This window comes from Corapipo altera, unplaced genomic scaffold (assembly GCF_003945725.1).
Source record: "Corapipo altera isolate COAL_440 unplaced genomic scaffold, ASM394572v1 80, whole genome shotgun sequence".
NCBI lineage: Eukaryota > Metazoa > Chordata > Aves > Passeriformes > Pipridae > Corapipo > Corapipo altera.
This window is the reverse complement of record NW_020885025.1, coordinates 292,485-317,691: the sequence shown is the minus strand read 5'-3', so window position 1 is coordinate 317,691 and position 25,207 is coordinate 292,485. Positions and strand designations below refer to the sequence as shown.

The 25,207-nt window shown below is 50.1% G+C and overlaps 1 protein-coding gene across 2 annotated transcripts in view; it reads right to left on the bottom strand.

Annotated features, from left to right (window-relative positions):
- PAX7 (paired box 7) overlaps positions 1 to 25,207 on the bottom strand; it is a 106,262-nt gene that overhangs the window by 21,367 nt on the left and 59,688 nt on the right. For both annotated transcript variants that reach the window (XM_027668068.1, XM_027668067.1), the window contains 2 exons: positions 19,272 to 19,437; positions 17,989 to 18,182 (listed from right to left, as the gene is read on the bottom strand). In XM_027668068.1, coding sequence (XP_027523869.1) covers positions 17,989 to 18,182; positions 19,272 to 19,437 — 360 coding nt within the window. The remainder of the gene's footprint in view (positions 1 to 17,988; positions 18,183 to 19,271; positions 19,438 to 25,207) is intronic.

The window sequence follows — 25,207 nt, the reverse complement described above, 5'->3', positions numbered from 1 at the left end:
AGGGAAGGGAAGGGAAGGGAAGGGAAGGGAAGGTTTGGGAAGGGAAGGTTTGGGAAGGTTTGGGAAGGGAAGGTTTGGGAAGGGAAGGGAAGGTTTGGGAAGGGAAGGGAAGGTTTGGGAAGGGAAGGTTTGGGAAGGGAAGGGAAGGGAAGGGAAGGTTTGGGAAGGGAAGGTTTGGGAAGGTTTGGGAAGGGAAGGTTTGGGAAGGTTGGGGAAGGGAAGGGAAGGGAAGGGAAGGGAAGGGAAGGGAAGGGAAGGGAAAGGGAAGGGAAGGGAAGCGAAAGGGAAGGGAAAGGAAAGGAAAGGAAAGGGAAGGAAAAGGAAAGGGAAGGGAAAGGAAAGGGAAGGGAAAGGAAAGGAGTGTAAGGAAGTTGGAAGCAGTCACTGATCTGAACGCACCTTTTGGAATGGGAGATGATTTTTATGCTGCTCTGGTCACTGGTTGGAAAACTCTTTGTTCTGCATTTGCTTTCTGCACGTGCTCTTTCCAAGCCTCCCCTGATAAACGGTTGGGCATCTTCGTGTGTGTTTTAAATGCAGCATCGCAGCAAAGGTTAATGCTGGAATTGCTTTGCAATTGAAAACGCGGCCACCGGTAAATTTGGTTTGTTTGGAGTGGAAATGCTTGATCTGCTGGGGATAGGTGGTGGGAGCGTGGGGAGAGGGGGGTGGGAGCCACTCCCCAAGCCCTGGCTCCTCTCCGGGCAAAATTAAATTTCAAAGTTTAATGAGTTGCAAAGGGCGCTGGATTAAAATGCCTGCTCCCAAAACTGGGGCAGTGCAGTGGAGAGAGAGAAAGGGAGAAAAAAAATCCCACCAAACTCAAAACGTCAGGGAACAGAGCAAGTGAAAAATGTCAGGGCAAATTGCTCTTGACAGTGTTAATATCTGCACCTCATAGCAATAATTACATGTAAATAAATAGTGAAATAGCTCTCAGCTGGAGTCTGCACTCCGAGTGCAGATGCCACTAACAGCCAGCTGGGGACCTTTCGCTCCTCCACTGCCGCTTTCCCCCTTTTCCTCCCTCCCTCTCTGCGTTTCATCTGTGCCAGAACTGAGAGAGCAATTGCTGCCGACTGCAGATCTATACCTGGCCCTCCCCCCTCTCTCAGGGCTGGCTCCCTCTCCAGATCCCCCTCCCAGCCAGGGGCTGCTCTGGGCACGCAGGGAAAAGGACTTTTAGCCCCTTGCCAGGGGAAAAGAAGCTTTGCTGGATTCAGGCGTGAGTAAAGCTGAGGGGATGGGAGTGGCCTGGCTGAGTATCCTTCCATCTCTGTGGGCTCCTAAAAATGTCAGGAGGGATGGAGCTATCTGTTCCAAGCACTGGGATTATGCTCTTCTTATCACCAAGGTTGTCTATATTTCAAAAGGACACTGGAGAACGTTTGCTTTGGCATCAGGATGCAGAAAGATGCTTCATTTCCATCTCCCACTGCTATCAGCAGCATCCTCAGGGATTTATGTGCCGGAGCCAGTGCCTCCAACCCCTCTCCAAGCACAAAATGCACTTCCACAAACCCACATCGTTCCTGCCAAGGGCATCACTGCAGAACTGTCCAGCAAGGGGGGAAAACCATTTCACCATCAGCTTTGCTGGTGGAAGTGGGCTGAACTCAACCAGCACCATTCCTGCTTTCTCAGGCTGTGAGGATTTGATGGCAGCCTAAAAAATCACAAATGACATGGGGAGGGGGCATAATAGTTAACTATTTACTGCCACTTCCGGAAGGTGGGAGGGGTGGAATAGGAGGAAAATAAAGTGATGCTTCACTTGGTGGAGTCAACCTGTGGGAGTCCTGGCCACAAAAAGCAGTGGATGCTAAACTGGAGGGGACACTGGGTAAGTAGCTGGAAGTAAGGGCCGTGGAGAATGACCAGACAAACCATCTTTGTGTGAGGAAATCCCCTGAGCTGAAAGTGGGAGAGGCCAGGACAGTGCTCTGTTCTTGATTCTCCTGAGGAATTTGCTTCTGGTCACTACTGAAGGGGACCCACTGGGCCAGGCAGAGCTTGGCCCAGCACTGGGACTGTCACCAAGCTCTCAGCAGCTCCAAGGGAAGAATCCCCATCGTTCCTGGGCATTTGGCTAATATGGCCAAAGGGTGGCTGAGTGGGGAGAGAGGCAGAGAGGGCCCCAAAGGGCTGAAAACAAACATGCAGATACACAGAAATACAGAATTGCTAACTATGAAGCACTTACAGAGGAGGGGGTTTGGGCCGGCAAAGGGTCTTGACAAAGTCTCAGGTTCCTACCTTACATTTCAGCAGGATAAAATAACAATTCTTGGCCTTGGAGATAACAACCTTCCCATGAGGAGAAACACATCCCAGAATAATGAGATGCTCAAACATTATGAAAGTCTTAGATAAAGTTAAGCTTATTATTTTAGCCCTGTGTCCTTCCTCATGGTCAGTTTGTCTCTCTGTGCCCTCAGTTCAGCTTCCAGTCCTAAAAGCCCAGGTCTAACTGTGAGTCATGGGGCTCTACTGACCATTCAGCAGAGCTGGGATGTTTATTCCCGAATAAATCCAGTATGTGCCCAGCCCCACTGCCAAAAGATGCTGTGCAACACAACCACCCATCAACCACTCCCTCACCAGCAGCACTGCAGGGCCAAACCACCAAACCAAAGCAAATAAAATAAAAACAGCCTGGCAGTGACAGGAGGGACGTGGTTCTCACTGCACCACAGCCTCGTGGAAGGGAGAAAAGCTTTGGGGCCTTTCCTTCAGGCTAATGAAATTCAGAACAACACCCCACACTGCACTGAGCAACAAACACAGCTTCATTATTTGGAAAACAAATATGTTCTTTAGAGCTTCCTGGTTGTCAGACACCTTTTTGTTTAGCTCAACAACTAATCCACTTATCGGAGGATAAAGCTGCCAGTGAATCACCAGTATGATAAAAGCATGCACAAAATTAGCAAAAATTTGCCTATGGCTCCTGCACATTTAACAAACACCAGTGAAGAGAAAAATGATTCTTTTTTTTTTTTTTTTTTTTTTTTTTTTAATAACTGAGATCCCCAGGAGAGATTCTGTCAGATAGTGGCTTCTATTTTGCTAGCAGTTTTTTTTCCCTCTCTCTCTCTCTTCCCATATAACCCAAGTACAGAGGCTGCGAGATGCTGGGAGCTGATATGAGATCCACGGAAATTGGAAGTATTTGAATAAGCAGGAGATGCAGCCAGGAAAAATTTTAATAAGTTGGGTTGGTTTGGGGTTTTTTTACTAAAAAAAAAAATAGTGTTCAGGCATTGGCTGCTTCTCCAGGGCCTCAGCACTGCTGGGTGTTTTGCTGCTCATGAGGGTTGTAGCACCTCTAGGATTCTGGATTTGGCCTTCCCTGCTCCTCAGTGTGTTTTGGAGCTCTTTGTGATTTTGGTCTCTCCACATTCCTGCATGGCAGATCCATTCCTGACACATGGCTGGGAAAAAACACCAGTGCTCCAGGGTTGGGTATGGGGACATGAGTCACCTGAGTCCAACAACATTCCTTTCCTCTCTTGACTCTTCCACTGTAACCTTCCACAGGACCTTGCAGAGCATTAACTGGGTAAATGGGATTTACCTGCTCTCTGGAATTCACTCAGCTACAGAAACCTCAGGAATTTCTCCCACAAATGTGCAGAGATGTTCTGGTGAGATTCCTAGGATTTCTGGACACTTAGGAACCAGCACGTGAAAAAAGGGAATGAGAAAGGGAGCCAGAGAACTCCTTAGGCTTGGCCTCTAACAAAAGACTTGTTCCAATAAAGGCCAAAGGAATCTTCATCAGGAGAGAGCAATTCAGTTTTCTGAGCTCTAAAGGTCTGTCTGTGCTCACCACACACAGCAAGTGTGACTGAGCCTCCCTGGAGGTGTGTTAGTCCAGAGGAGTGGATTTGGGTGATATTCTCTCTTTGTAACTCCAGATGACAACAGCCTGAGATGGAGAATCCCCACAGTGGGACTGTGCTGCCTTTAGGGTTACCAAGACCTGCCCCCACAGTTGTCAGTGGTGAGGAACCAACACAGGGCGACTGATGCCCTTCCCAGCAACCAGACCTGGCACCCCACAGCTCACAAACCCCTTCAGAGCCCCCCTCAGAGGATGAGAATGCTTCCTTGATCCCAAATCCTTATTTTCCTGGACTGTACCACCCTCAGTTGGGCATTTGCACGGCTGTAGATTAGCAAGAAGACACTGTCAGTCCAGAACAGCCCCACAGCAGCCGAGCTGGGAGAGCTGGGAGCTTTGGAGGCTTCTGGCTGTACCTCCTGGTCAAACACCTTTACCTGGAAGTACTGTCAGCACACCAAGTGCTGGAGGTGAAGATCTGCAACCGCTCCAGGCCACAATCCCACTGCAAGCACCTGAATGGAGACAACCCAACACATTCCAATATTCTCCTGTTTTCCCACCTAACTTTGCCCAGACTTGAACAGGCCCACGGCACATGGAGCCGGGAGCATTTAGGGGAGCTGGGAATTAATCAAGAGGCACCCACCTGTCAGGCTGGTATCTGGAACTAAACAGAAACACTCGCTGGTGCTTGACCTCTCGCCCTCCAGACAAACCTGCAGCTCTTGCCGGTTTGAGAAACCCTCTTGGCAGCTCTGGGAGCCAGGGTGGAATAAAGCCAGGGGAGCAGGGAAGGAGAGACACGGGAGCTGGGCTGGGAGAGGTGGGGAAGGAGGAAGAGGCTGTACGTGGTGGGAGGGACAGAGAGACTGGAAATCTTGTGGCATGGCTGGGAGAAGGTGACTGGAGAGCTGGTGTAGCCACATGGATGTGATGGGAAAGAACAGGGCACTCAAAGAGCTGGCCAACAGGCCAAGGGCAAGAGCTGCCTGAGACACAGGAAAAGGCTGGATAGGGAAAGACACTGGAGATATTCAGAGTCAAAACAACCCCAGGACTTTCTGTAAATCCCCTGGTGGGGTTTGTGTTGGGTGGCATTGTTTGATACACCTGGGTGTGCTGATTGGAGCCCAGCACATGATTCAGGGTTAAACCACACTTTTTTCTTTAAGGGAGGCCAAAACTCTGTGCTGATGGTGTTCAAACAGTGGAACCCAAGGCAATGCTAACTCTGCTCAACAGTAGAACGGGGTCCTGCACGAACGCCAAGGGGATTTCAAATTCCAATCTTAAAGAACGGGATTAAGATCTTAATTTTTAAAGAGATGTGGGGTACTTTCTCTTTAAAATGCATGGACAGGTTCTAAGCTGACATAAAACAGCTCGGCCACTGTGGTAGCATTGACCTCAGACCCAGCTGATGTGACCAGAAAGATTCCATCCTGTTCTGACTTTCAGATTTTCAGTTTTAGGGTTTCTGTGTAGGAGAAGGGAAAGCACAAATCCTTCAGGAAAACCAACTGCCCCAGTACTGATGAGAAGAGAAAACAGTGCAGGACAAGATCTGGGTGAACAGTGCAATGAGTGGAAGTCAGGTTGCCAGTCTGATTTCCAAAGGCATCTGTTACCTCTGTTTCCTCCTCATCCTAAATAAAGCCCCTCCTTTCCCCGGCAGAAGAACTCACTCAAGCATTGAAGTTACTTAAAGTCTTGCCTGGCAGAAACCAAAATCCTGGGTGTTCAGTTCCACCAATGGCCCCTGGATCTGTATGGCTGGACAGAGTTTATGCCAGAAACCTGCTCTAACTAGAACATGGAGCCTAAAATGTCACTTTATAGGTGGGTGTAGAAATGAGGTAGGGAAAGGGGAATGGACATTCCTGGGAGCTGGGATGAGATCTGAGGAAGCAGCTCAGAGGGAGGAATTTCTTTGCTTTCTGAGTTATATTGAGCCCAGTGATGGGGCAGGAGGAGGAAGTGGCTGCTGCAGAAACCAAGAAAACATTTCAGGACTTAGGCCCTGCTTATTTTTCTTCATTTCTCCAAGCAGAGATGACTAAAAGCCTCAGGGAGAGCTCAAAGCCTCTGAGCCACATTCCCTTGGGCTAAAAACTTGGAGCTACAGATTCTGCAGCAAGCGGTGGTTTTGTGGAGTCTCATGTATAGGGAAGATCAGGCAACAGAGCATGGACCCAGGCAAGGATGCAAAGATGTCTGAGACACAGCAAGCAGCTAAACTGGATGCTGTAGGAATACCTGCTCCATCTAGCACTGGAACCACCTTGGTCCCTGGGAGAGCAGAAAGCTTTGAAACCACACCATGAACACCATGCTAGGAGGGAGCAAATTCCTTCAGAAGAGGCAGAACCATGTGCCTTCTCCTGTAGTGCTAGTGAGCACCTCCAGCCCAGCTCTCTGCAGTGCTGACCTGCTCTCACCACTGCTGCTTGCTTTTAGGGAGCTCTGTACCCCCTCGAGAAGCTCTTGCAGGTGTCCTTGGCATCATCTCCTTGCTGTGGCACACGAGTCCCACAGCAGGAGCTGGTGCCCACCTGGGTGGCTCCTGCCCTGTCTGCCAGGCCAGAGCAAGCCATGGAGATGCTTCCAGCAGCATGAGTGGCCTGGGGCTTTGTTAGAGTTGGTGGACCCTGCTCCTGCCAGAGCTGCTGAATCCAGGGGTGGCTTTGAGGGTCTGCAGGACCCCATGTGGCTCCTAATTCGGGGCTGGATTTGTGCTCAGCTGTGCACTCTAATCACTAATTAAAGGTTTGCCATCAGCCTCCAGCAGCTGTTGGTGTCCTACAGGTCGATCCCCAAGCAGCACTCTGGGAAGTTCATTGGATGGGCGGTGGCCAAGCCCCCTCCCCAGCACACCCGGGTGTTTATTTCCTCAGCAGAAAAGGGCTGCAGCAGCAGACAATGCTCTGCTTTGCACCACCTCTTCTTCTTCCCTTCCTGCAGTAAGCCCCCAAAGATTTCTTGCTTTTCCCCTTTCGTTCATTCTTTTTGCTTTCTTTTCCTTTCTTCTTCTTCTTCTTTTTTTTTTTTTTTTTTTAACAAAAAAATGTTATTTTGTGCCTCCTGAGCCTTGCCGGCTGGGCTCGGCTCTGTATCAGCTGGAGGAGCTTATGAGCCTCGTCTCCTCGGATTTAGACTGAAATTTTGATTTTCTGCCGCGCTCAGATAATGTGGAAATCCTGTTCCCCGATATTTACTGTTTATCAGCACGGCACAGTGCAGTTCTGGGGGGAAGGGAATCTCCCCCTCCGTGTGTCCCCCCTCACTCCCCTCCACCCCCCATCCTGAATGCTAATGGAGTTTGACTTGGGAGCAAACCTACAACAATACCCTAATTATGGCTAGCGAGGGGAGCGGGAACTCCCTGGCAAGGGGTTCTGTGTCACTGGGATGGACTCTGGTCCTGGAAGTGTCCAAGGCCAGCTTGGACGGGGCTTGGAGCAACTGGGACAGTGGAAGTTGCCCCTGCCCACGACAGGGGTTGGAACTGGATGAGCTTTAAGGTCCCTTCCTACCCAAACCATTCCAGGATTCCACAGTGTCCATCCCCATCTCCGGAGCCAGATGCAGCACAGGGCTGCTCCCTTGTCCTGCCAGGGACCTCTGAGCCACCTACCCCTCTCTAGGCCCACTCCTAAGCCAGGCTTTGTCACCTGCAGTCCCCTGCTGAGGATGGAGGAGCACAGCAGCAGTGATCCATGCCATGTCTGCCTCCCCACAGCCCCTCCCCTGTCTCCTGTCCCAGCCAGGTTGCCCTCAGCACCACGGTCTGTGGGGCCACCTCCCTGTCCCTTTCTCATCCTGTCTGTCCTTGAGGGAACTGTGTGTCTGGGGACATTCCCATTCCAAGGCATGTATCCTGCTCCTCCATGTGCCAACACACACCAAGTCCTGCATCCTCCAGTGAGGATTAATGTCACTGAGCCCTGGCAAACTCATTCCTGCCAACAGTCCAGAGGCCAGAAGGGAAAGTGGGGGACACTTCCCTGTGTGACATGAACCAGGCAAGAGAAATAAAACAATAATAATAAAAATCTGGGGCTCAGCAGCAGGGGAACAGCTCCAAGGACCACTTAAGTGGCCAGCGGTTCATAATGCCTGGGTGTTAATGAGGCTGCCTCCGATTCCTGAAAGGAGTGGTTATTATCAGATAATGTACAGGGCTTTCTCTCTCCCCCCCAGCCCCTTGCAGGAAAGGCAGGCATTTCCCTGTGGTTGGGATTGAGTGGAATAATGTCCTGGCCACCTGCAAATGCACTGGGCTTTCTCTGAGCTGCATAATTAGAGGCAGCATTGGGGTGAGGCAGCAGGGTAACGCAGCATGTGGAAAGGAGGGGAAGAAAAACGGGAAAAAGAGGGCTTTTATAAAAAAAAATAAAAGGAAGGGTAAGGAATGGAAAGGGAGACAGGAAACATGATAAAGCTCAGGCAGAGCAATTCTCTGTGCAGCCAGGCTGTTGGCTGGCTCCTCTGGTTTAAAGTGACTCCACTTCTTATGGAAACGGAGAGGCGGTATTAAAAAAAGAAAAAAAAACCAAGACACAGAGAGCTTCCTTATCTCATGGAGACAGTTGTCAGGAATCACTTTGACTGAGTCGTTTTGTCTCCATGCTTTTTGTCGCTGTCAAGCAGGCCTCAGGACATGGATCAAAGGAGAGGCGCCGAGCGCTCGCTGAAACTTCTGATCCCTTCTCAGTACAGACACAGAGTGGCAGACAGCTCTCCTCACATCAAATGAAGGAGAGAGGAGAGGGAGGAAGAAGGGAAGGGAGAGGGAGAAGAAAAGCTGGGAGAGATACAGAGAGAGGAGGCTGCGAGGGGCTCTCTCTGCCACTCTGGATCTCGGGGGAAAGAAGCAGCAGCAGCCTTTGCTTTCCCTCTTCCACATTCCCTGCTGGGAGTGTCCCCACAAGAGTGTCCCTCCACAAAGGTCAGTTGGAAGGAAGTGTGGGACATGCAGCAGCACAGATATTTCCTCCAGACTAACCACAGGGCTGCCTCAGCTCAGGCTTGGCCCCACATGTTGGTAGGTCCCAAACCAAGCTTTGCACTAAGCCAGTCATGGTGAGAGCTCCCACCCATGGGAGGCAGATGGACATCCCTGTTTTAGCTCTGCACTGGCTTGGTGGGTGAATTCCTACCTCAAAACAACCCCAAATCAACCCACTCCATGTAAGTTTTGCCTCTTTTTCTTCAATCGCACAAACCACTCCTTGGGATTTCTCAAGACAACCCCAAAACAACCCCTTCCTGTCAGTTTTGCCTCTTTCCCTTCCACCCTGCAAACAGCCCTGGTGATTTCCCTGTATCTGCTTGGCGAGCACACCCCACCCTTTCCCCTACACGGCTCATGACTGCCTTTCAGGTACTTATTCCCTGAAAAAAGATCCTCCTCACCTCCAAACTGGATAGGCTTAAGGGCTGACTCCAGCTTACTGCGGTGAGCTAAGACCCTCTGCACCTTTGATCACTTCACTGCTCCCCCCTGCAGACCCTGCTGGGATTTGTGATCTCCAGCACCCGCTGTAAATTGATCCTGTGCACGCCTGTCTGACAGAGGCACAAGCAGCATCCTGCAGGCCTCCAGCACCCAAACATCTTCCCTCCCATCCACCACCTGGGACCCCCGTGTGGCACAGGCCCCACAGCCTGAGAACCCCCCACTGTTTATCCACTGCCCACGCAGCTCTGTGTCCTCTCCTCTGCGCTTCCCACTCTCCCTGTACTCTACAAAGGCCCCTGTTCAGCCCTGTAACCCCAAATTCCTAAAGCCCATATTGCACAGCCATACATTGCTCCCCCTCCCCATCCAGTGCACCAAGAGAGTCGGCAGGACAAACGCTCTGCATGCTGACACGACACCAGACTCTCTTCCACCTCACACAAAAGCCCAGAACAGCATACTTTTGGGATACATCTCCCCCATAAACCTCTCCTGATGCTTCAGGACTGCACAGCTCTTCTGAGCATCTCCCTAGGATACTCCAGAGAAGGATTCAGCCCCCAAAGTCCTCCCTGTCAGCCCCGCTGTCCTCCTTGTAACCTTTCCATCAAGATGCTGCAATCCATCCATCAGTGATCCCAGCAGCTGGCTGGCTCTGGGATGGGAGGGAATGCAGGTTTCCTTCATTGTTAGCACACAGAGATGGTGAAGCAAACAGCAAATAAACTGTGCTGAATAATGACCCCTTTCAAAATGCATCCAGCAGCTCTGGGAAAGCTGGTGGTCACGGCATGTTCCCCTAACATGAACAACACACAGTCCTGTGTCCAGCTTCCCTGTGTGCTGATCCTGAGCTGGGGAAGGCTGGAAGCTCTCCAGCAGAGCAATGGACCCTCATACATCTGCACCACACTGTCCCACCTCCTTTCCCAGCTTGATATTTCTCCTGTTGTCTCGCACCCACTGCAGTCAAGGCACTTCCCACAACCCCTCTCTGTGGAAAAAAAATAAGGGGACACATTGGGGTTAGTGCCTGATCCACTGCAAAATTTTGCTGTGGGTTTTTCCCGTACTAGATGGTTTTTCCTAGCCAGGGCACAGCTGGAGCACAGCTGTCACCCCATTCCCAGGTTTTAATAGGCACACCCAGGGCCCGGGCACACCCGGGTGAGCACACAGGGAATGTGCAAGCAGGACATCGGTGCCCTTGTGCACACGTGCTCCTGCCTCTGAATCCTAATTATTCCTTTTATTGCATTCCTGCCTTTTAAGCTTCCCCTCTATCTCGCTTCCCTCATTCCAGGGCTGCCTTTCCCCGCTGCGCTTCCTTGATTCCTCCGGCGGCTCCGCAGCAGCTCCCGGTCCCTGGGATATTGCGGCTCCCGGAGACACGCGGCGAAATAGTCGGCTCTCCGTGCCAGAGGTCGCTCGGCGGTGCCCGGCACCAGGCTGGATGCTGCATTAATTGCTAATCTCTCATTTTCTCTATCTACCCTGCCTGCCTTGTCTCGAGTTCCCTCATTAATCAGAAAGCAGGGCAAATCCCGCATTTGAATTCTCCGAGTCTGTCTCCCGGCCAAGTCCCTCTCACCCTCCCCGGTGCGGGAAGGAGACAGGACCCAGAGGAGAGGTGTTTGAGCAGAGCTGAAAGCCCCACCAGTCCTGCCCGGATTTCAGCAGGAATTCCAGCCCCTGTGATGCCCGTTCCTCCCAGTGGGCTTTGCTCCCACCACCTCGTGAGTGGGGTCTGGGTGGGAAGGGATATTTAAGGATTTATGGGGACAGATTTCCATGTCTTAGCCGTGGGCGCCTTAAAAACGTGCTCCCTGCTCCAGCATCTGGGGGCTTATCAGGCACTTTCACACCTCCCTGCATTTCTTCTTCCTGCTATCATTATGTCATTCTCCTCAGGATTTTTCCTGTATTTCTTCTCCTATTTTCTCCTTATTCCTCCCTTTCTCCCCAATTTTTCTACTGCTGATACGTGAGTTCACAAAAGTTGCAGTGCCACAGGGGCTGATCCTGGACCCACCGAAGGGATTGCCAAAGCTCCCGAGGCTCAGGAATCACCTGTTTGCTCTGAAAACCTTCACTGTTCCTAATATTTTCATATCTTCCTAATAAACACATGGAGAGGAAATCACACAGGAATGAACCCTGCCATGGCACCAGAGCCCGTGTTAAAATGTTTGTTTCCAGTCGGTTTTCAGTGTGATCAGAGCACCCAAATCAGTCGAGGAAAGTCACGGAATCTCCAGACTTACAGAAAGTAGCCCCTCAGATATGAATTTCCCCCTTCCCACCCTTCTCAGAAACAGAGTCATCAGGAATCAGGCAAATAAATACGTATCCATTTTCACATGAGAAAAATATTCCGTTCTCCCCTTTTGCCTTTGCCGAGAGCAGCGGCACCTAATTGACAAGAGCAGATGGGCTTTGTTTGGTTAAATATGAAAAGGGGAAAAAAAGCAAGAAACTTTCATGGAAAAACGACCAGCTTTGCTGGGACATGCAGGTTAAAAGTTTAGGGAGATGGGGCTACACTTGAGACTGAGCAAGGGAAAAATGCCAATGCAGTCTCAGCAGAGCCAACTTCTCCCAGAGAGGAACCTGGAGCTCCCACATCACCTTTCCATCCCCCTGGCCAAAAAAAAGATGTGGATTTTAGCATATGTTCACCTCCTCCTCCAAATATCCTGCCACAAGGTCGTGGGGAGGCTGAAGCCAGAAAGGAACAGGGAGCGAGGAGCAATTGTGACTCAGAAAAGGGACAGCAGCCACTCTCTGAAGGGCACACACATTGTTTGAGGGAATCATGTCCTCTGGAGACAGGAGGGTGCAGGGCAGTGTGGAGGAATGTGAAGGAGGCAGTGGGGGGAAAAGAGCAGGGACCACATGGAAAAAAACTGGAGGGAGGGAGTGATGGAAAAGGGAGGCAGAGGAACCCAGGAGGCAAGGTTAGAGAAAAACCCTTGTGTGGGGTGGCACCCAAGAACCTCAGAGGTTAAAGAATATTAGAAGAATATGTTCCTACACTAAGATAAGCCAGAGAAATGAATCCTTATCCGTCCAAAACCAACCCTTGAAAATTCGAGCGAGAGAAGGGTCTCCTTTCAGGGAAACGGGGAATCCTTAATGCTTCCTCCCTCAGCAACTGTAATGCCAGGATGTTCCCAATCTGCTTTGAGGGATGGAAAGATTAAGAATAATAAAAAAATTGCAATAAAATATGTGTGAACGAGGGGGTAATTGTGGACAAATGCAGCATTCAAATTCATTTTTCAGCTCTTTTACACACCATTTCAATCTTATTTTCTGCTTGTTAATGAGATCTTGTTGGTTGGGGTGGGCACGGCTGCCCAGTATCGCTTGGGTAATTGCACATAATTTTCTCTCTACTAGTGATTTGCATCAGATTTTTTTTCTAATTCTTTGCTATTTAAACCCCCTCCTCCCTTTCCCCCTCCCCCCCAAATCTCATCCTCTCCTCCCCTTCTTTCTTCCCCTCCCCTTCTCCTGGCCCAGCAAGACTCATTTTGAATGCTTATTATAAGCACAGTGTCTCCGACAAAAAAAAAGGAAAAAAAAAAGGCACCAGACAGAAGGGATCCATGTCACGAGGGAAGCAGGGAAGGAGAGCTGTCTCTCCAGAGCCAGACACCACCATTCCTGCTCCCCTCTCGCCAGCAACATCATGTCCTTCCCAACTGCCAGGTTTTCCACCCCAAAAAGGGGCTCAGCTGGCTCTTCTCGTCCTTCTGCCAGGACCAGTGAGCTCCTGACAGGGATTCAGATGATCTCTAATCCCACCCCGATGAGGCTGAGGAAACATTTCCCTGGATGGTGGAAGGGAATGGAGCCATGGGATGATGTCAGGAAAAACAAACTGTGCAGACTAAGAAGGTCCCTGAGTTTAGAGCAGAAATCTGTGGGCAGAGCCTGAGCTGTGCCTTGAGTGTCCCTCCAGGAACACCCTCAAAATTCAGGGATAAACCAGAAATTGGAACTGGACTCTAACCCCCAGACCTGTCGTTCCACTGGGAATGAATCTGCTCATGGAGAAAAAAAAAAAACCACTGAAAGCCCTGGGAAAATTAAAGCAACAACTGTGAGACGGTGAACAAGTTTCTCTTGGCTCTTTGTATTCCTGGAATTGTCTTAATCTCTGGATGATCCCGTGGTTTTGCTAAAAGATTCAAAGGTCTCAGAAATAACATGTTATGGAAGCACACGAAATGCTTGACTCTGAACTGTATCTGAACGTGTTCTCCAGCTACACAGCGGTCACCTGCAGCAAAGGGATGAGCTTTGGCCTTTGAATAACCCCCTGCAAGACCCCAGCAGGCTACAGGGAACAGTCAGACATATTCAAGATACAGGCCTGGATCTAAAAGGGCAGCGGAAATTTTAGGAAGTGAAGCAATGGACAAAACCCTCCTAAAAAAACATGAAGACACTTCAAAAGGCAGAAGAGGTGGCAGAAGAGGTTAAAGATGAAAGCAGCAGAAAATACAGTAAGACCCTGTTTCTTAGCTGTTTGAAAAGCACCCAGGGGATCTCCCACCACCCCAAATGGCAGAGGAACAGCCAATGTGGCTCGACTTTTGTCTTGTAATACAAAGTTTAAGTCACTTCATTTTCTGCCACCTCAGCCCTCACTGCATCACTCACAGTTCGTGATGCTGCTCAGGATGTAACTGGACTGAATTTAAGGCCAGCTTGGACAGGGCCTGGAGCAACCTGGACAGTGGAAGGTGTCCCTGCCCATGGCAGGGGTGGAACGAGATGTTCCATAAGGTCCCTCCCAACCCAACCCATTCTACGAGATGATTCTGTGATTTATCAGGAGATTGAGCTGTTTGTCACAAGCCTTGTCCCAGCTCAGTGAGGGGCAATTCTGGGCTAGCACAGGGCTAAACTTCCAAACAGAGGGATGCAGAGTTTGTTCTCACTGCTTGTGTGAGGAGTGACCTGGCTAAGGATGTCTTGGTGCCTGGCCTTGTCCTTGTTGAGGTTGATGGGTATTCTCAAATAAATAGAAATGAGTCCTCTGTGGGATGAAAATGAGTTGGAAATAATTACAGTGTGCTGGTGGAATCCCACCCATGCCCAGCCTTGGTTTACAACCCACTCCTGTGAGAAACGGTGAGACAGAAGCTCCAGGGCCAGAAATCACCCTCTGCATGCCTAAGTTACTCATCATATTTAACGTTGCTTTGTATCTCTGTGTCCTCACTAAGTTTTGGTCCAGGCTTTAGTGCCGGCCCAAGGCAGGTCTGAGCCCCTGAGTTAGCCCAGCTGAACCTGGGGCAGCTGCTGCCAACCCACCAACCCTTGTGGAGCAGGGGGGACTTTGCTGCTGCATGTTCTGGCTCCCCTGAGCCCCTCTCTGATAAAATGGGAGCACCAAGTGCATCCTGACAGCTGGAAGTGACTCATGTGGCTGCAGCTGGTCAGGCTGGGAGGTTCCCTTTCCCAAACAGGTAAAATCTCTCTCTGACAAAGGCTGTCCCAGCACAGAACCAGCCCAGATCACTGCTCGGGTCACCCTGGGCTCTCACTCAGGTCTAGGAAGGAGCATGACATGAGACTTCACTCCAGATAGTGTTTCAATCACCTGGGACTGTCCTTTGCACAACCAAGTCGGTGTTTTTGTATGAAGTGTCACAAAAAAGTCATCCTGGGATGAAGGAGTTGAAGACAAAAATTCTCAGCTGACCTCTCAGGTCTGGAATAGAAGCAGGACACCAGGGAAGCTGCCTGGGAAAAGCTCTGGGGCTCCAGCAGCTGAGCTGGGTAGGCACAAGGCTTTGTGTGCCATGGGCTGGAAAACAAGCCAGAAACGGGGCCATTTCCCATGTGATTGGGGTCTCTCTGTCTGCCCGAGGAGGGGACTGAGGTGGGTGAGGGGGGGCCTCAGGGGGGTCCCAGCCCCTGTGGCCACACATAATCCTCTGTTCTCTGTGCTGGGAATGGGAATGCCACGCCTCTCCTCTAGAATTCCAGCTGCCAGCACCGGGGCTGGGGGTTCTGGCTGGGTCACCCAATCCTGGGGTAACTGGATCGTTTTCGAGAGGCAGCAAATGCTGGGAGCTCTGGGCCAGGCTGGCCCCCACCTCTTGTCTAAACAGCAAAGTGATCTCCCTCCTGCTGCTGCTGAGGGCTGAAACCAGAGAACTGGCTGTCTGCAGCGCAGACAAATTGCCATCATTTTCAGTTCCCTTCTTTTTTTCTATCTCCTGACCTCCCTCTTTCGCTCTAGCTGGTATTTACCCCTGTAAAGAGCAATTTCAGATAGAGAGAGGAGGAGGAGAGGATTGAGGTGTGATGGGTTTTACCTGTAATGCCACGGAAGAGCTGAATTAGGCTCAGCACAGCAGGAAAATTACACAGAGCATCCCATATAGAGACTTCACTAAACTTTTACCCACTCTGCTACATAAAACAGGACACTTTTAGGAGTTCTCATTCACCCTATTAGGAGTATTTCCTGTATCCTTCCACTAGGAACAGCAGAGGGCTTAGAAAGGCAGGAAGGTTTGATAAGTAAATATAAAGCAGTTATGAAATAACCTGGGTTAGCCTTTCCATGCACAAAAGAAATAGAAGAATTTATATGCTGATATTTTGGCCCTCACATGATTAAAAGCATTAGGAAAATGGGAATCTCTCCTTCTTGGGGGTGCAAAGCTCTCTTTTCTTCAGGACTGTCAGATAATGGATCCTCTCTTTCCCATACAAAGGGCTTATTGGCTCAGGACTCTATCTTTCCCCAGCCTGAGCCTGGGGGCAGGGTAATTTGGGATAGGGATAAGCAGAGAGAAAGCCTTGGTTTGGTCATTTCAATGAGCCTCTGATTTCTGAGTGGGGCTGGGAGGGAGATGATGAAGCTCCAGAAATGGAAATTGCGGGATGGACTCGTGTCTGGTGCTATCACGTGGATCTCATCCCCAGCTTATTCCAAGGTGCTAAATTGCACTTGTGATCATCTGAATTAATCACGTGCCCTGGCCTGTCTAACCTGGAGCCTGCCTTTGAATTCCAGGCTCTGTCCTCATCTCCCAGGCCTGCTGCTGTTAGAAATCCCTTGTCAGAGAGATGTCTGCCTATTCCCCCCCAGATTACCCTGTTTGAGGCAATATTCTGCCTCATGCCAGTCACACCTTTACATTTTCCCACTCAAAGCTAAAAGGGGGGGGGTTTATACCATTTCTGAGAAGCTGCAAAATTTCCCTCTTTCCATTGACACTCTATGTTTGTTTTCACACTTGAGAGATCACAAGCTATTGGACCTCAAGATCCATAAACCTTTCTGATGTCCCTGTTTATTGGACTCTCCTCTAAACAGTTGTAGTCTTTTCATTTCAGATGCCCACCTAATTTCTCCTTGTAGTTTCAAATTATTTTGCATTTCCTGTCCTAAACAGTCTTACTGGCACTCTGAAACAACTATTGTAGTGCACTTCATGTGTCCCCATGTTCCACGAGTGACTGGGAGTGAAAATAAAAGGCATTTTTGTATCCCTACAGCATGAATACAAGTGTGCAATATGTGCCTTGTTCCACTTAAAAGCAAATGTGCCCTTGGAAAGCAGGTTACAGCAAGTAAAACAACGAGAAGGTTAAAGGCTCTGTCTGATAAGGTGACAGGAAATTAGAATTCTTATCCCAGGGTGGAGTTAGAGGGGGATGGATTCTCAGGTGGTGAACATCCTGCCTTCTCCATTCAGCTGAGAACATAAATCTGCTCCCATAGCACATGAGCACGAGCTCTGCTCTCTCTGGGCTCACTGATGGTGGAGGTTTAACCTCTGCTCTGAGCCTTGTTTCTGTCACATGCAGCACTTAGAAGCTGTACACATGATGGGCAGCATCAGATCAAACCTGGGAGAGGCACTTCAGAGGGTGGCTGAGCTGGGCTTTGGAGCATAGACCCCAGATCAGGTCATAGGCTCAGGCAGGGATGTGAAAATCAAGGGTATATTCCAAGGGGAGGCCGTGGCTGTTGCCTGGTCACCTCAAAACACACACACTCCACTTCCTTACACAAGCAGATGGTGTGAAACACTTTTCCTCCTTTAAAACTCACCTACACCTCTCATTCTGACCTTGTGCAAAGCATTAGCAGAATTGTTTCTATGACAATTACTTTCTCAAAACTAAATCCCAGATCTACACCCCTGTGTTTTGAGGAAGCTCAAATCCATGGCACTTTCATGGTCCAACCAGGCTTGGACAAGCTGGCTTTGGTTAATCTCTAAATCAGCCACCCACAAATCATGAGGTGCTTCGAAAGTAACTAAAAACATCAAGTGTGCTGTCATTAGGTTAAAATCCACAACTGGAGGGCCCTGGAATTTTTGGCTGTGGAATATTTTGGAGGGTTGAGCAGACAAACACTGATGCTCTGACTCCTGGTGTTTGTGGTTGCAGTGTGTTAACGTGGAGGTGGGAACTAAGAGGACACAAGTGCTCTGCAGAACAGTGCTGAGCGATATTGCTGATGAAGGAATGAGCCAAATGCTTTAACTGGGCTGCTCCAGGACTCCCTGACAGCAACAATGACTCCCTCATTAAGCAGAACACGCTGTGACAGCCTGTAGCTCGCCCTGCTCTCAGAGGATCTGAACCAGCCAAGTCCTGTCAGCCAAAGGCATGATGGAAGCAGGTCACGTACCTGTGGGGAGAGGCCATTGCTGACGGGGTTCATGTGGTTGGCAGGAGCTGCAGCGTTCATGAAGCTGTCGGAGTAGCTGGAGAAGCTGTGCCGGGCTCCGTAGGCTGAGCCGCTGTCGGCGGCGGCCGCGAGTCCCCCCTGGTGCATGGTGGAGGGAGGCAGGGGCTGGGGCCTGTGCACGGTGCTTCCCCCGTCTGTGGAGAGAGAGCAGGGCTCAGCAGAGCTGGGGGCACAGCTGGCACTGCGAAATGGTCCCTGGGTTTGGCCATCCTGTCTCAGTGTCTGGGACACACCGGGTTCCACAAACTGTGTGACAGGACAAAACCTGCCATGCTGGGGGGAAATATCTGAATCTTCCTTTAACTTTTCCTCGAACAGAAGCTGTAAATTCTTTTGTAAAGGCCAAAGCCAACTGAAATGGGCAATACTCCCTCCACTGAACCCCAGTGTGGAGCTTTATCCAGAATGAGGCATCACCTACAGGATACTCAGTTCATAGTGCTGTGCTCATCATTTCAAAGCTGAGCAGAGCTACAGCCATGGGACACATTGACAGAGTAGAAAGGACCATGAGACAGAGGAGAAAACTGAGGAATTTCCACCAACCTAAGGAAAAACCTGGTTTTCCCATCTCAAGGAAAACCACCCGTGTATTACAAGAGACCCAGTGGGATGTCATGAATGACAAAGGCAAGGAACAATGGGATGATAGAATCCCAGAATTCCAGAACTAATCCTCACTGGAGGATGCAAGGCTTGGTGTGTGTTGGCACATGGAGGAGCAGGATACATGCCTTGGAATGGGAATGTCCCCAGACACACAGTTCCCTCAAGGACAGACAGGATGAGAAAGGGACAGGGAGGTGGCCCCACAGACCGTGGTGCTGAGGGCAACCTGGCTGGGACAGGAGACAGGGGAGGGGCTGTGGGGAGGCAGACATGGCATGGATCACTGCTGCTGTGCTCCTCCATCCTCAGCAGGGGACTGCAGGTGACAAAGCCTGGCTTAGGAGTGGGCCTAGAGAGGGGTAGGTGGCTCAGAGGTCCCTGGCAGGACAAGGGAGCAGCCCTGTGCTGCATCTGGCTCCGGAGATGGGGATGGACACTGTGGAATCCTGGAATGGTTTGGGTAGGAAGGAACCTTAAAGCTCATCCAGTTCCATCCCTTCTGTGGGCAGGGGCACTTCCCACTGTCCCAGGTTGCTCCGAGCCCCGTCCAACCTGGCCTTGGAAAGGCAGGATTTGGGAAGAGAAGAGCAGAGGTGCAGGTGAAGGGTGCTCACCTTGGGAGATGGTGGTGGTCGGGTAGGTGGAGTCCGGCAGCTGGTAGGGGGGCAGGGTGGGCATCCCGGTGGGCGGGAACCCCCCCGGCAGCAGGTGGTTGAAGGCCGCGAGCTGGTTCGCGCCCGCCTGCTTGCGCCAGCGCGCCCTGCGGTTACTGAACCACACCTGGGGGGAGAGCAAAGGTCACGAGTGATTCCCCCTGAGCTGCTGTCCCACCCCAGCTGGGATCTGAAGGGAACATGTCCCACAACACTGGCCAAAGCCAGACCCAAGTTGCTGCCTGACTCAGATTTGTGAGTGTTTGCCTCCATTCCTCAGGGTCCTTTTAGTTGCTGAACCTGGAAGGGAGAGGAAAGACCCCCCTGTGACTCCCAGAGCTGCTGTCCCACCTCACCTGGGGGCTGATGGAAACACATTCTGTCCAAAAACAGGTTCAACCTGTTGCCTGACAGAGGCTCTGTGGATATCACAGAATCCCAGAATATGCTGAGCTGGAAGGGACCCACAAGGATCATCCAGTCCAACCCTCAGCCCTGCATGGGACCACTCCCAGAGTCACCCCCTGTGCCCCAGAGGATCATCCAAACCCTCCTGGAGCTCTGGCAGCCTTGGGGCTGTGCCCACTGCCCTGGGGAGCCTGGGCAGTGCCCAACCAGCCTCTGGGGAAAGAACCTTTTCCGGAGATCCAACCTGACCCTGCCCTGACACAGCTCCAGCCATTCCCTGGGTGCTGTGCCTGGTCCCCCCAGAGCAGAGCTCAGTTCCTGCCCCTCCTCTGCCCCTCCCCAGAAAGTGGAACTGCAGTGAGGTCTCCCCTCAGTCTCCTCTGCTCCAGTTGAACACACCAAGTGCCTTCAGTGTCCTCCCACAGCTTCAAATCAAGGCCCTTCCCCACCTTCCTTGGACACTCTCCAATGGCTTCAGATCTTTTTTATATTCACCACCATTCCTCAGTTCCCTTTCTCCCAAATGACAATACAACCCCTGCCCTGTCTCCTGGGTAAACATATACATTTAAAATGGCTCAAGATGCTGCTGAGAGTGTTGGGAGGGTGCTCTGAGCTGTAGGGTGAGATGAAGAGGAATAATTTAACTTGTGTATTCCGGGAGAGTCCACACCAAATAGAAGCACTGCTACCACCTGGCCATTCTGCCTTGTTATCTGACAACTATGTGAATTATGCTGAGGGATTAAGGACCATAATAGCAACACGGCTGCTCTGTTAGGAGGGATAAATAGACAGATTAGCATCGTGGTTTCAATGTTAGACAAGCTAAAGAGATAGAACCAGACCGGAGGGAATACAGGGCTTGCTCAGCTCCTCTGTGCTGCAGCAAATCACTGTTGTCTGTATGCTAAGACATGCCCTGCTTGGAGCAGCACCAGAATTGTTCTGCAGCCAATTTAAATCTCTGTGCATTAAAATAAACCCGGGTTTAATGCCTGTGCAAAGCTGGGCTCATGTTTCCTACAGTGCTGGTTTACCTGTAAGACTCCTGAGGAGATTTTTCTAAACGCATCTGTGTGCCCTGGTGTGTTTTATCGTGGGCAATCTCCCTCCTGCACAGTGGAAGGGGCTTCTCAGTCTGTCACTTGGGCTTGGTTTGCTTCATTTTATCAGAGAGGCTCTCAGGCCCCATCCCTGTTTGGGGTTCAGAAGTATGTGGATAAGCTTTCAAGCCAGATGAGAATGCAGCTGCTGGACTTTGGGAGGCCTAAAGGGCTAGAAAACACGATTAAATTTCACACCAACAAGAAAAAATGAAGCAAAAATCAAGAGTGTAAAGCATTCAGGTGGAAAAAAATCCTCCATCAAACTTCCAATCTGCTCAACATCAGATCAGGGGCTGGTGTTACAAGGGTTTGAGGCACTGCAGCCCAAACTGCGCCCACATCTTAGGAGCCAAACCAAAACTCTTCCCCAGATACTGCAGAATTTTAGCCCTGTGTGCTGTGGACATCAAACATGACCCAAAGCTCAAACTGGGCATCTTTCCCTGGTCTTTATGTCCAGTCCTCCTGTAAACAGTTACTTGTTCCTGTGCATTTTTCTTACAGGAAAAGGCAAATTTATTTAATGGACTGCTGGCCTCCAGCCCTCACGCACTGCAGTGGTGCCTGCTGCAAAAATAAGTGTGCACTGAGCTTCACCCACTAATTTCTGTGAGGTTCTCTGGATCACAGCCTATTATTGCTCTCTCTACTTGTTATTTAGCCACTATCGTGCTGTGGAAACAGTTTAATTAAAACTTGCTAACGATAGCTGTGATCCTGACGGCTGAGGAAGGACCCAGGCCTGGGCAGCCCTTAATTTCACGCTGTTATTTACATCCGTATACAATGGAAACAACAAAAGCCCAGTTTTCTTTGAAGAGTTGGTCTAAATTAAGCCCCTGAAGTGTTTACAGTGCTGATGTCAGGTCCTTGGCTCCAAAACCCTCTTTGTGCAGACCTGTTCCCGCTGCCCTGCTCTGCTGGCTGGAGCAGCATAACCTGCCACCCTCCCAAAGGCGTGACAGAAATGGGTCAGCTCACATCCTCTGCATTGACCACCAGGGGCCAGGCAGGTCACAATCCCTGGGGCCACTTCTGGCACCCAAAGTCGCTAAAAAAATCTAGGACAGAGTTAAGGAGAGGGAAATGAATGAAGGCTGAGGTCTGTAGCACTTCACAAGTCCTTTATCCAGCCCAATCCGTGGCACAGCTTCTGTGAGCAGTGAGCAACAGAAATGAATAAATAACCTTTTGTTTGCCCTGACCATACAAAGAGGAAGGTCCCATCCTTTTCTCAACAGGCATGTGTGTGCAAATCCAGTTTCGAATTAGGGAGATGGACCTTGGTTCCTTGTCTCTTATAATTTGCTTCCACTTCCACAGATAAGGACATGAAAATTGAATATTTCTGGTAGCTGAACACAGGGAGATAAGTAAACCTACTCTTTTCAGAGAAAAAGGCCTAAACCTGGGCTGGAAGAGCTTCCACTCCAAAAAAATAAAGATCTCAGTGCCAAAAACAGCACATAAAATTCAAATACCCGAAGGGAGAACACAACCAAGACACGAATCCAGGAACTGAGAGGGAAAGAGAAGTGGAATTCCAGGAGTGCAAAACCATCCCGACGAGGACTCACTGCCCTGTCTGTCAGTTGATTTGGGCAATATATGATCAAAACACAACGTGGAGAAGGTTTGTGTTGTCTTCTGTTCCCCCCCTGTGAGATTGTTGTTGTTGTCTGGGCACCAACACATACCTTTGCACTCAACAACCACTAAAGACTCCCCCTGCCAGAGGACCCTGTTACACCATGGTAAGCCTGGGGTGAAGGCTGCAGCTGCTAAAACCAGGATGGTGGGAAGAAGATGAGGAAGAGGAGGAAGTTTTGGAGCTGCTGGGGATGTTTTGTTCAGAATTAAAATGCACACGTGCCTGTGATGGCTGCTCCCATCCTGATCCTCCACATCCACTGTGGGGGTTTGGTTCCTTTATGTTTTAAGGGAGATAAAAGGATACTCTGGATCCTTTTACAACCAGGTAGAGTCAACAAAAAAGTCCTGTGCATGAGCCATTTTGGTCTACAATGCACGTGGGCTTGTGAAGAAAGGAAAGATAAATTCTGAGAGAGCGGATCGTCACCAAAGAAATTCAGTTCTTAATTATGCTCCTCCTGTGACTTTGGGAAAGTTATTGCTTTTCTAATTTGAAATCAGTGTATTCAACAAATTTTAATCCTTACACAACCCATGCATCAGATTAGCACCTCTAAATTGAGGATAAACCCCTGATTTTCTTGCATTTTAGTTCATTTCCACAGTCAGCCACTGGAGATAGAGGCTCTTTTGAAGTGCCAGAAGGCACCAGACCCAGCACAGCAAGATCTTGGAGCATCTTGTCTGGAGCATCGCAGCAAAGCAGATGATAAATGATAATAACAGCAAATACACCTGCACCAAGGGAATTCACAACCACGTGTTGAAAGGCAATGTCTCCTCCCAGAGCCTGACTGGGGAATCCAGCTCCAAACACACCGAAACCTGCCACAAAGCAACTGATAGGATTTACCTTCCTGAGCAGGGGAAGGGACATTTCATGGCCCAAACAGGTTGATTCTGCCCCTTATTTATAACCCAGAGAAAAAAAAAGGAGCTCCTTTGCAGCTAATGACGTCTGCAACTCCTTCCCTTCCCCCACTCAAAGGTGGCTCAGGCCTTTATGCTCATAAATCATTTTATTGGGAGCTAAAATACAGAGGCTGGAGCATCTCCCTGTAATGCGAGGTGCACTTCAAAGGGAGCCTGCTTTCATTTCCCAACAGTTAAGGGTTTATCAGCCACTGAAGATTCCCCCTGCCAGGGGATCCTGTTACACCATGGTAAGCCTGGGGTGAAGGCTATGGCTGCTAAAACCAGGCTGGTGGGAAGAAGATGAGGAAGAGGAGGAAGTTTTGAAGCTGCTGGGGATGTTTTTTAGAGGCTGCTGGGGCTGGATTGCATGATTAGAGTTTTAGGCTGGGACGAGGCAGAACTTTGGAAAAGGGCTGTGTGAAGAATTCAGCTGGAGAAAAAACACCACGGCAGAAACCAGCTTTTCCTTAAAAAGGGAAGTTTTTCATGGTCATTTCATAGCAGAGACCCTGAGCTGTGTAAATGTGCTGCTTTCCAAGGGTGTAGAAGTACAATACAGACCACTGGAAACAACAGTTTGTACTTGTTAAAGGCATTTGGGGCTTTTTTTCCCTGTGAATCGTCTTTCAAATAAAGTATTAAGAACATAGGAGATGTGTTATAGAAACTGCTTGGCATTGCTGAGGGGAAGCAGATGGATACAGTAGTGCCCCCATGGAAAAGAACTGGAAAGAAGATATGCAAGGAGGTTCTTCATGTTCTAGTCAAGCCCAGGGCCCAGGTAAGAGCAGTGTCCCTCACTGTGCCACATGCCACTTGCTCAGATCCTGCTCCAAGGATCCTGAATATCCCTCAATCCCTCACCTCCCCATTCCCTTCCCAGATGGGTGAGGGAGGAACGTCGAGACTGAAAAACCTCTCCAATTCTTCACTGTCCACTCTGCAGAACCAGCTGATTCCAGGAGGGCCCATCCTCCCAGCCAGCCTGGTTTTGGGGCAAAGGTTAGAACTGGTTCTTGTTTAACCCCAGTGCCTGCATCCAGCCCCGCCAGAAGCCAGCCCGAGATGTCCCAGGCACTTGTTCCCCACCAGCAGAGAAGCTGCAGAGGCAGCTGCCTGCCAGGATGGGGCTGGACTGAATTATCCCGCCCAGATATGGGTCAGCTCCCACAATTTGTCAGACAAGGAGAGGAAAGGAAGGTCAAAAAGAGCCTCCTGTGGGAAAGAAAGCCTGTTGTGTTCCTGCTCAGCCTAATCAGGACTCGATGTGGGAGAAAGATGGATGGGGTGAGTGAGTTCATAAATGGAAACAGGGATGAAAAACCCAAGTGAGGCCTTTGCTCTTCAGCAGAACGAAGGGATGCAACACATGTTTGTGCTCATGGGCCCAGGAGACTGCAGGAACCATGTGGCCATTTATGGCCTAAGCACACCCAAAAAAATTCCACCAGTCACATAAGGTCCCTCCCCAGGTTGCAGATCAGATCCTCTCCAGGTTCTCCCTGGAACCAGAGCAGATCCCCTTGTCCACCCTGGTGGGAAATGGTGCAAGTCAGGGGTTTCCCGGGAAGTTGATGCAGAAGGATTTTAGGGAGGAACTCTACAGCAAGAGTGATGAGAGACCAGGGGTATTTACTGCTCCAAATGCCTTTTTGGCAGGTGGAAAGGGCTGGGATGTGATGATGAGATGGGGCCCTGTAGATCCATACAACAGTTTAGGGATGATGATGCTTCCTCTGCCAGGTGCTGAGGGGTGCGAAAAACAGACATCAGAAAGGTACAAACATCACTGAGGCTACTGAGAGAATTCTT